At 42.6% G+C, this 12,294-nt stretch overlaps 1 protein-coding gene across 2 annotated transcripts in view; it reads left to right on the plus strand.

Moving 5' to 3' along the window:
• btbd11b (BTB (POZ) domain containing 11b) overlaps nt 1-12,294 on the plus strand; it is a 66,082-nt gene that overhangs the window by 30,168 nt on the left and 23,620 nt on the right. Inside the window, exon 4 of one of the 2 annotated variants that reach the window (XM_078282929.1) lies at nt 11,604-11,709. In XM_078282929.1, the coding sequence (XP_078139055.1) occupies nt 11,604-11,709 (106 nt within the window). Of the gene's footprint in view, nt 1-11,596; nt 11,710-12,294 lie in introns of those variants that run through there. The other variant, XM_078282930.1, reaches the window with a different exon arrangement.

The raw sequence follows: 12,294 nt of genomic DNA on the forward strand, positions 1-12,294 counted from the left end.
GATAACTGACTTGTCTGCCCATCATGAGTCCAGCAGGCCGGCAATCAGGACGTTATTCAGGAATGTGAGAGCAGGACATGTGCTCGACGTGTCACTGTGATGACGCAGGAGACAGTGGGGGTCTGGGCCCTCTGTTGGGACGGCAGCAGCTCACACATTATATCTGCCAGTTTGCAGACATGGGACTCTTGGGAGGAGCAGGGGGAAATGGAGATAAACCATGTGGATAACAGTTAGGTGTTGATACTGTGTGGATATCAAGCACAGATTATGTGTGTGATGTGTTTTAAAGTGTCTTTTTTTGTTTTTTTTCTTACATATAAACAAGCAAACAAACATAGCCTAGAACATAGATATAATACAGAGATATACAGTATGTACATAAGGAAATGTATATGTACATGAGGGAAATATATTATCTAGTGATGACATACAGACACATATACGCATAACAAACAGACATTAAATAATGTGTCTGCACATTTGTGTGTGTTTGCATGTGCATGCATGTGTCTGCGTGTGTGTATGTATGTGTGAGTGGACATGTGCGTGTATATGTGTGTCTGTATGTGTTTGTAGGTGCATTTGTATCCATTTGCAATAAAGGAAGAATGTGAGGCCAAGTCACAAAAAGAGAGATAGAAAGAAAGGAAACATACAAGTGCATTTATGGGAGAAAGTAGCCTACGCATGGAAAACAGAAAGGCGCTAGTTCAAATGTTTATTTATGTAGATTGCAGTCTGTGTGTGAATGTAGTGTTAACCTAAGCATGACCATAGTTTATCTCTGTCTGTATGAGAGCAAGACTTTTTATAGAGCCTTTGCATATTCTCCACTCTATACATCCTCCACTGAATTGGATCCGCTATGGCAAACAAAATCCCCATCTGGTTTCATCTAATTGACGCCTTACATTCCAGCACATTCCATAGTGTATTGCCTGGAATACTTTGACTCATCCAATCTTCCCCGCGTTGTAAATGTCTTCCCTGCTGCTTGTTTTCCTCTGTTGTTGTGAATCTAATGCCTTCAAAACTGACATATACAGTCAATAGCAATAGCAGTGCAGAGAGGAAGAGTGGGAAAGGTTGCCTCCTCACTGGAAGAGGCAATGCAGAGGATATGTACAGTGTAGGATCAGGCCTACAGAAACAGGAGTGTGGGAATGCTGTTCATTAACATAGAAGGTGTTGTAGAGCAGAAAGTTATCGGTAAACAGCATTAATAGTGCATGAGAGCTGTGGTTTGTTTTCTTTTTTGACTGGCAATTTAGATACACGTTACATGCTCCCTGGGAATACCTCCTTGTTTTATCTCTCTCTCTCTCACACACACACACACACCCACACACACACACACACACACCCACAGACAGACTCAGACGGAGACAAAGCGACACAGACACACAGAGAAGCGACAGACACTCAAACATGCACACAGGGAGTGAGTGTACCCTTCCTGCCACAAGGATTTAACTTCTTTTTTTTTTTTTATCTATGGAAATATTGCACTTTGCTTCACATTTTGTGCCGCTGAGTGTTCATGTCCAGCAGCGTCAAGTGGCAGCAGGAAACTTAAAAGGTCCCAGTGTTTACCAGCGGCTCCGTATGATGTCATTCATTTAAAATGGCCCAGAGGAAAATATCCCCTTGCAGCAAATCTCATTTTATGACATTAGTCATATTCTTTAATTACTCTAGCGCCATCGGTGCTAAATGAGCAATTACTTCAGAACAGTGTTGAATTTAGCTGGATTGCTGTGTCTGTTTGTCAAAGGTTCATGGGCCTTTTTCATATTTTTCTCAGTCTCCATGATACTCGGCGACTGTATTCTTGATTTTAGTGCGACATGCCACACACACACATTCTTCCCTCCCCTCCCCATATGAGATAACTGTAAGTACGAAAGTAACGCTGCTCTCCAGACTCTCCCTGAAGCTCGTAGAAGGTAGTGCAGCAGGAGCAGAGAGATCGTTGCCAACACGGCTCACTGACTTCAGATCTTTCCCTGCTGCTGCTGATTGCCAGTATTGTCTGGAATGCATCCTGCGGGAAGCATGCAACTCATGGATATTATACACAGAGTTATTACCCTTGACAGAAGAAATGAGATGAAAAGGGAGCAGTAATGGCAAAAGAGCTGTTACCTCGGGATAGAATAACACGCGGCCTACAGGGAGGCTGGTTTCCCTCTGATTGGAGAAGATTGCGTAATACCAGTTGTGCCCTTGTTGTGCTTCAGTCAGCCATCGCAAGACCTCCGTGTGTGTGTGTGTGTGTGTGTGTGTGTGTGGTGCATTGTGTGTTGATGAATTGTATAGTATGTACTTCAATGTGTGTCTTTTGCTTGACCTATTGGCATGCCTGTCTCTCTTTGTCAGCTTTCAGTTGCTGTGTGTTGCTATTGCTCCCATGCTGATGCCTCTGTCTCCACTCAGCTCGGGTCTCCATCTCTCTCTTATTTTTCTCTTTGCACTCACTCAACATCAGTTACTTGATGTACTGTTGATTCAACACCTGTGTTTTCCATCAGATCTCATTACTGAGGCGGAGCGATCGTTACCGTACATAGAATTAAGGATTGATTTTACGAGAAAATTCATTAGATAACCTTCCTGAAGATTGTTCTTAATTGAAAGAGACAAGCTCCGTAATCAATGGACTGTCGGGAGGCACGAGGCTCCATGTTAGAGGCAGGATAGGCTAGATCAGAACTAATGGACTTGCCTCAGGCAGTGTCAAGGAGAAGGTGCGATTCCAGTTCGATAAACGTCATCAATAACACAGTATTGTACAGCTACAACCTCCCTTTCCTTTGGCAGTCTACTCATACTTCTTTCAGAGCAATGCACCTTTTACTCCCCTGCAATAGCAACAGCAAGAGGATATTAAATAGAGTGTATCCTGCATCCGGTTGCCCAGCAATCGGAAATATTCAATTTAGACTCAGCTGTACACATTGTATTCTCCAGAGAGCATGTCTCACTTCAACTAGACAGAAAGTGACCAGGTTCTAATAACTGAAAATTTTCTTTGTGCATCTTCCATTTGTGTGTTGGGATTGTGAATACAATATATATAAGTATGGAAGATGGCTTGTTATTATTATTATTAGCATCTGTGTGTGTATGCGCATATGTGCATTTGGCTCAGCCAGTGTCGACATGCCTTCTCCCTATACCATGTTCCTAATTTAAGCAGACATTTGCATGTGTACATGTATTTTCTCACCAGGCCCGTGGGATCTGACTCTGTCACGGCGGTTGTACAGTTCCCCTTTATATCCCTGTGGCTGCTGCACTACTAACCCATTAAAGACTTGTGGCGATCTCAGACCATACTGTGGTCACTCGGGAACCCAGACCAAGACCATACCTCTGCAGTTTTACAGTCAGCCCAGGCATACCAACACTCCCTCTGAAAGACACAGCATGAGTTTCATATTTACACCTTTATTTCTATGACTCAACGTACAGTGAAGATCATTGAGGCTGAACAAAGCAGCCATTTAAAGCAGCGTAGGCATTCTAACACGTCCGAACACACGTCCCCGCTCCATTTCCCGCTCTCCATCGCTCTATGTCTCCCTCTCTGATCCCTCTCTCAGTATACATATGGTAGCCATCTGGCCTGGCAGAACAGAGCCGGAGCCCAGAGTGGGGCAGTAGTACTGTGGCCTGTGTACAGTAACAACACGGTTAACCCCTTACAGCCATACTGTAGCGCTAAGCAAAGCCTTTCTCTCCTGCTCTCTGCTATCCCGTTATACAGTAACTGTGTCTTTCTCTTACTTTCTCACCTTGGTGTGCATTTCTCTCACTGTCACTCTGCCTTATTCTCACCCTTAATCAAATACTAAGCTATAATTGAGCCAGATCACAATCATATTCAGTATGTTATCTCATTAATCCTCCAAAGTGCTCTGCCTCAGAGTGCCTGCATGTGCAAGATAGTTGTGATTTTCCAAATCAATGCTAGACTCTGTTGCCTCTGTATCTTCTTCTGTTTGTGTGAAACCCAAAGCTAGTATTCCTGCAGAGCTTCTGGGGAAGTGCAGTTCTCTGTGTGTCCCTCCAAAATAGATTTAAGTGCCGGGTAGGAGCCACATCGAGGTCAGCGTGCCTGCCCCGGTGCTCCAAGTCAAGCCTGCGACAAGTCAGTGGATCCAAACCAGTCTGCCCTCTGACAGTCAGACCCATAGATTTTGGTCAGCGGAGATGATAAAAAAAAACATTGAAAACAAGAAATAAATGCATAAGTGCCACTACTTTTTTGTTATTCTACAACTCACATACCATGATTTGTGTGGTAAGAGAGTGTTTATAGTTGAGGTAATATGTTTGATTAAAAAGTCAATGACATATTCTGCCAAAACACTGCAAGCTGGACAAAAACCTAGCCAAAATAAACCATTTATTAACACAAGTGCATAGTGACAAACTGCACTTGCACCTTTAAGTTTGTCACTATGCATTTGTGTTTGTAAACGAATTATTTTGGCTAGATTTTTGTTCCGCTAATTTTTGGCAGTGTGCAGAATATGCCTTTGACTTTTTTACGTTTTACTTCCTCTGAAGTTTGTTCCATGCACCTACAGCAACGAGTCATCAGAGCCCAACAACATTCTTCTACAATGTTGTTAGTTAAACAATGATTTTATCATTGATCCCTTACTGATGTACCAGAACAAGTGTTTATAATTAAAGTACTGAGCATTTTAAATGTTGTTTTTTTTTTTATGTTAATCCTTGTGTTGCTTGCAGCACTAAGGGAGTCAGTGTTCCAAACCAAACCGGGGACTTCCATGTCCCAGATCCTTTCTGTGAGGCTGCCTATCACAGAATATCCTTCTTATTGACTATGATGCATTCATTGCACAATGACATCTTAATGGGAACTCCTGTACACATTACTTCTTCTCCAGTAACGGTGCCTTGCCTGGAGCATCTTCCTCTCCCCTCTCCTCTCCTCTTCTCTCCTCTCCTCTCTCTCTCTCATTCTCTCTCTGTCTCTCTCTCTCTCTCTCTCCCTCCCTCCCTCTCTCTCTCTCTCTCCCTCTCTCTCTCTCTCTCTCTCTCTCTCTCTCTCGTGTGCTTAGAGACTGAGCGACACTCTGAATAGCTACCATATGGCAAACAGGACCCGTCCATTTATAGAGAGGCAGGTGCCCAACATCATCTATAGATCCTAAAACAATCACCACAAATTAGGGCTGCAAGTACTGAACTAATGCAGTGTTCTACGCAACAGAAAGGCAAACCAGTAAACAACACAACATCTCTATCCCAAAAAACTGGCAGGCGGGTTTGTGGTGCAGTGACAGGGTGTCAATCAGGAGGAAAATGCAGACAGGAGTTCCCATCACGCAAGGCCAGAAAGCGGCTACAGTCGCTGGCTGGCTGGCATGTAAGAGCTCCATCACTTCCTCCCTGAGGGCAGACAGTGCCTTGCATTAGGACGCAGAGACCCAGTGAGTCACCTTGCCGCAGCCGAGCCTGAGAGCATCCAGCACTTCACTGTCAGCTGGTCCCGCTCTCTATGTTATTCCCCCAACCAAGGTTAAGGAGCTGGACAGTTAAAAGCTCAAGTGTAACAGCAAGGTGTTTTAACACGCAGATTTTTTGTTTTTTGTATTTAGGTTTGTCGATGATTGCGCCTCCTGTGTTGCTGTCCTCACATGCTGGGTGTGCAAGCTCATTTTATATGCCTGTTTTTTATATGATTATTTATCTGATGTGTTTTCTTATGGTATGTTAGATTAGATTAGATTAGATTAGATAGCTTTATTGTCTGTTTGCGCAGATATTTGTCTTTGCGTACATAAAGTGCTTGGACATACATAAAGTGCTTGGATATACAATATACACTTAACATACTGTGACTCTTGGCCAGCCAATGACATGTTTTCTCGGCCTTCTTGTCTTTTAAAAGAGGACCACATTGGAAATAAGTTTTGGAAACTTCATGTGTTATCCTCAATGATTTATGAATTAATGCATGACTGATGGCTGTGCATTATTTCTGATTATCAAATAAACATATAAACAAATATTTGGGATCAGGAAGTTTGGATTCACAATGTTTTGACGATATCAGGAATTAACTCCCCCAGGATCCCTATGAGGAAATAGAGTTATTAGTAAACTACGATATGTTAAGTTTTTTTTTTTTTGCTAGCCAACTTTGTAGCCTGAAAGAATAACAACATGCCATTACAAAAGGCTCTAATTTGTCTTGAAATAGCCGTAAACAAAGCTTTGACATACACCACCCTGGTATTTTTGTATCACTCAGTCTGTCCAGCGGAACTCACAGTAGGTGTGACTGAAGGACGGCCAAGGGATGGGGAGATAGAGAGAGAGAGAACAGAGGGAGGAAAGCTTCCCCACCATCATCCTGGACCGCTCCTTGGCGGTAGCCTTGAATCTCTCTGCATGTTTAGTCTCTTTCCTGCACCCTCTGTCCCAGGTCAACTCAACTCAGGCAGCCCTGTGTGACCACCACAACCTCCAAAATAAAAAAAACAATGAAACCAATAGAACAAAGGTGATATGGATGATGTGAGAGTGAAAGAGCAGGCTTTTTGATCCTGTTAAAGTCAAATCAGTGGTGTTGCCGAGTCAAGATTGTATGTGGACCCGACTGCAATTATGAAAATTATGGCTTTTGCAGCTCAATTTCCTGCTGGGGGTCCTCAGTCTGCGCACATCAAAAGAGGTGGAGCAGGAATCCTATGGCCGTGGTCTGAGTGGGCTATTTACCTAGTTCTATAATTGTGTGAAATGTTAGAGCAGGCAGGAGAAAATCAGAGTTAAGAAGGTGGCAGGGCAGCCCTCCCGCTGGTTTAAGTGGTTTAAGCTGGATTTCCCGGAGCTTTGCACAATTGCTCACCAAAGAGGGCACACTGCGAGCTGTAAAAGCAATAAAAAGGTGTTTCAGAGCAATCAGGCCAAAGCCAGGTGCCAGCAGAAACAGAAAAAAAAGAACGTTTCTTTTCTTTACTACTGATCTTGTTTCGAAATGTTTTATTACATCTACAAAATATGGTAGCCCCGGCAATATTGTCTGGTGCTTTGGCTGAAACCTGTATCTGCACAAGACACCTGACACCAGTGTGGCAGATGGTGGTGTCTCCTACTCTTTGTTCCAGAGTCATGCATGTTGTCAGTCGCTCTCTGGCCTCACCTGACCAGGATGTAGATGAGAGGGTGCCGTGGTTTTTGTTCTGTGAAGTGTGACCTCGCAGCACGGAGCACCTGTTCTATCCTCATCTGTTATTACCTCCACTGTGGGAACTTAGCAACTAACCCTAACCTCAAGAGTTCATCCTATCGGTGGTGTTTCAATATTTAATATTTCAATAGCCAAGAGTATAAACTAAACAACTTTGACTCATTTCCAAGAAATCTTTTTCCAGGTGCTGGATAGAGATGCATCATACGCGAGATGGGGTTCATGATTCGATACAACCACGATACGATGTAATGAATTAAAGTTCAGTGATGACAAAGTCTGACTGTACAGAATTATGTTTATTTCTAAGCCACAAATCTTTCTAGTAATGACACTGGCTTGCTAGAATGTAAACAACAATTTAAAAATGTCATTACAAAGTGCAAATAATATAATTTGGATGGAGAGCTTGTGAAATTGTGATAGGTAAGCCGTCTCATTTGTGATTACTACAGCAGAATAAAATAGAGCAAATATTTTCTGCTCCACGATACTTATTGTCACTTCTTTGTATTGCGATATACTGAGTTTCGATATAGCGTCCCATCCCTAGTTATTACGCTCAAAGAAAATATTTAGGACACCAACACTGACTGCCCATATTTCTCTATCACTAAATGTTTCTATTGTCTAAATGGTTAGAGGAGAGGTAAAGTGAATTGCCTAAAGAACTGTCTATTCCCAAGAGACAAATGAAGAATGCCACCTTCACCGCAGGGAGCATGTAAATTAAATTAGCAGCATATAAAGACAGAGGAGCTGTTAAAACCAAAGCTACTTTTTTTTTTCCCCAGTGACTAAGTAGAGAGCCATTGGTTACAGCCGTCTCATGAGTTGACATACTGCGAACGCTAAGTGGGGTGCAGCGCAAAGCTAGAGAGGAATAGGAAACTGTCAGCAGAACGAAGTGGAAAGCAATCTGCCTTGTCACCCTCGGAGCAGGGAAGAATAACTAATGCACAGAGGGAAGATGTGAGTAATGAAAGTGCATCTGAAATATTACATATTAGTTTTGGGACAATACCTTGGCAGGCGCACGCTGAGAAGCATAATTACCATCTAGTCTGCCCTCAATTGTTTTCTCATTCATTCACTCTCACTTTTTAGACAAATAGATAAACACATGTAACAACCTCTTACGCTGAACCTCTTTATCCTTTTGTAACGATATGATGAATCAGTAAAGTCACAAACGACACAGTGAAACATCACTGACATTTATGAGGAGATATCTGTCGTTTATTCCTCTTTCATGTCATGAAAAATAACAATTCTCATGCACAAAGGTGAGAACAAGACATAGCCGTAATCGGCGGGGGGCAGGGAGCCGGAGGGACTCGTCCCCCCCAATGTTCAAAGTAGGCAAAATTGCAAAAGATAAGATAAGATAGCTTTTGATTAATCCCCTTGTGGAAATTCATGGAAGCTTGCCTCCCTGTCGAGGAATTGAACCTTGGTCTCCTGTGTGACGGGCAGGGATAGTAGCCCTAATGAGGAGCACAAACTGTTTGGGCTGGGTGGCCCACACCTTTGGAGCGGCTGGCAGGTTGGCTTCAGCGAGACACGAACCGGCACGAGAGAAGCGAGAGACGCCACCAATCTGCTGCTCCTGCTCCATCTCTCGGTGTCTCGTGTCGGTTTTGACAGGATTGCGATCATTTGAAGGCCTGTTTTCACAGGCTCCTCATTTCTCTCAGAAACACATTTCAGTGAACTATTAACTTAATATAAGAGAAAGTTTCCGAACACGCCCATCAAGCGTCCAATAGCTCCTGGTCTGAAATGAGGATCGTGTAAAAAGGTTCCCAAAGAGAGCCTCTTTACCAGCGCCCAGGGGAGCTTCATACCTTACCGTGTTACGGTATGAAGCTGAACACCTCAAGCGGGGCCTTTTATGCCCTGAGCTGCTGCGACCAAACACTCAGAATTCTGATTGTGATGTCATCAGTGCAGCGGAGACAGGCTCTGATTGGTAGAGCAGAGTCCAGCAACATCCAATGATGTCATAATCGTTTAGAATGGAGAAGTGAAGCCGTGTTCTGATTGGTTATGATTGAATGCCAAAAATGAGTTTGGATTATTTGAAATGATATTTAGCCTATTAACTAGAACTTTATTTCTATTTGGAGTAGGCTTGTAGATGCATGCATTTACAAGTCACTTTTCAAGACTAATGTTATGTAAAATAAATCAAAATTTATGTGCAATTGGATGTGACATGCTTCTTAGGTGCATGTGTGTGTGTATGTGTGTGTGTGTGTGTGTGTGTGTGTGTGTGTGTGTGTGTGTGTGTGTGATATAGAGCCTTGAAGCATAAACACGCTGCCTCCAGCTGGTCCAGCTGCACCGGGATGAAAGCGACGAACAACTCAGAGAAATTGTGTGGCTGAGTTCAGAAAATAAATAATAAATAATAAATGTATTTGAATAGAGTTAAGTTGTCCAAGTAGTCCATTTTGTCCAACAATGTCTAATAGGAAATAATTGCAATATTTGTGAGAAGAATTCCCTGTAAGTCTCCTTTTTCCGTGGCCGTCACGCTCTCCCTTTCTGATTGTCCTTCCCAATTGCGCAATCCTGATAAGCAGCTCAGATGCGCGGGGCGCGTAACACACACCCAGGAGGTCGCTGTGAATGGAGGCAGAGGTTGTCGCATCTGACAGCCTCGATTGAATCTGGATCTTCAGTTTAACAATTGATTGCCTTTTTACGTTCTTGCCAATCTAAGTTGAGTCATTACATTCATTTGCAATAGGAAATACGGTCAAATCAATGTCTGCTAAATCCTATATGGCCGACGCACAGTATCCTCGGCCAAATTCATACGCCACGTCATCACTGATTGATTGATTGATTGATTGATCGATTTAGTTTATTTAAGTGTCATACACACAAGGTGCCCAGCCCACATGGACTTACATGACACTGTCATTTAGTGACATGGGTGTACAACATAATAAAAACAATAATTAATTCAGTTTGTTTGTGATACGGGACATTCATCGACCACATATGTCATCAGTCACCAAGCATGCCAATCACATCCCAACCTCATCCCAAACTGGACTCTGCCTTGTGTTTGATACCTCTGAACCCAGTGAGTGGGCATCAAATTAACCAGCAAAATTAAAGCATTAGAACGCAGCTGGAAAAATAATCCGCTCACTCCATCTCTGTACATGGGATCATTGCTATCATGGTGTTATCCACTGTCTAATGTCATGTTGTAGCCAGGTCTGTGGCAAAGAAAAAGCATAGAATAAAAAAAGCTTTGAAAGGAAAACTTTAAAAACACAAGACCTGGTCCCATGTCATTGTGATGGGCATGGTCAGCATTCACAGACCTGAAAGACTTGCATCTTGACTTGCACTTATGAAGACTTACAGTAAGCCCTGAAAGACTTGTGACTTGACTTGAGACTTGCACCAAAAGGCTTAAAAACAGCTCTGCTGTCTAATAGCTGGACCATAAACACCTGTAGCCACACGCTAATGGTGACTGCTGTTTGAATAGATGCATCACTTCAATAACATTTAGTACACGCACACACACACACACACACACACACACACACACACACATACACACGCACACACACACACACACACACACACACACACACACACACACACAATGTTATGGTACCTGTGGGGTGGGGTGGGAATAATAAACTCTGTTGAATAATTTGAATTGTATCAGTCTCAAGTTCTCATTAATTATCTTCTGGATTAAATTGTAATGTGCTTTTGCATTAGCTATTTACTCTTTACTCCATTGTTATGATTTATGTAGTTACCCTTTTTTCCAAGTAGACACATTACACTGTAAAAGAAAAAATATATAACTAAGAGAAAAGGATGGTATTAAAAAACTGTTTTAATTGTGTTCAGTGGTTTGTCACTTAGCATTTTCCTTTTTTGGTGAAGGCGATTTAGTCTTTTACTGTATTCAAGAAGCTCAACAGTGATGCCAAAGTCTGTAGAATTGCAGGAAATGCATTTAAAATTAGTACCCGGTTGGTCCCCCCCAATGTTTTAGACACAATTACAACACTGAGACAAGTTATTCTAAACTAATGGCCTAAGTTGACAGGATTTAAATCAGATGCTGTATTCAAGTTGTCTTTTGTGCAGGCTGTAGTGTGGTAGTGTACAGCCTTTATAAAGATGGCTGAAGAGACTTCCATACCTGTTACATTTAAAGAAGGATGGGTCTTGTAATTAAAACTTAGAAAGCTCTTCTCCTCTACTATGAAAATGCTCACTTAATGAATGCAGTTTTCACTCATCTCTCTCTCTCTCTCTCTCTCTCTCTCTCTCAGGTGTGCTCAGCCTGCCAGAGAGCCTGACCCTTCACAGGGACCAGCAGCAGCGACCGGGGAAGAGTGCAGAGGGAAACGCCTACAGTCAGTCTGAGCTGCGCTCCATTGAGCAGTGCTTACTGGCCACGAGAGTGGGCAGCATCTCTGAACTCAGTGAGTTGTCTCTGTGTGTGTGCACGTGCATGTGTTTGTGTGTATGTGTGTGCACGTGCGTGTGTTTGTGTGTATGTGTGTGCACGTGCGTGTGTTTGTGTGTATGCATGCCTGTGTGTGTGCATTAGGGTTCAGCCAATATGGGTTGTTGGAGGCAGTACCGATACTTACGATATTTTTAGACTGAAGTTGCTGATGGCCAATACACTGCACCAGTGCCAATATTCAAGATATTTAAGTTTGACCATGGTCATGCCAAAAAATTACAAATATTCAGTGTTTCCCCCAGAATTGTATTCTCGCCAGGGTGGAAAAGCCTCTGAAACAGCATTTAGTCCAAGGGACACTAAAACTGTAATACAAATGAAATTCTTTCAGGTGGGTTAGCAGCTCCTTAAGGCAGGGTGACCCACCCCACAAATTCAATGGTAGAGGAAACTCTGGAATACATTAGGCCTTTAAAGTATGAATTAATTTACAAAAAGCAATTAAATGAATAAATAAAATGTGCAAAGAAAATAAAATTCCATTAGCAGGACTGTTTTTATGTAGCTGTGGTCAGGGAGGAACCTCCATCATATCAGA

Source organism: Centroberyx gerrardi, chromosome 4 (genome assembly GCF_048128805.1).
Source record: "Centroberyx gerrardi isolate f3 chromosome 4, fCenGer3.hap1.cur.20231027, whole genome shotgun sequence".
Classification (NCBI taxonomy): Eukaryota; Metazoa; Chordata; class Actinopteri; order Beryciformes; family Berycidae; genus Centroberyx; species Centroberyx gerrardi.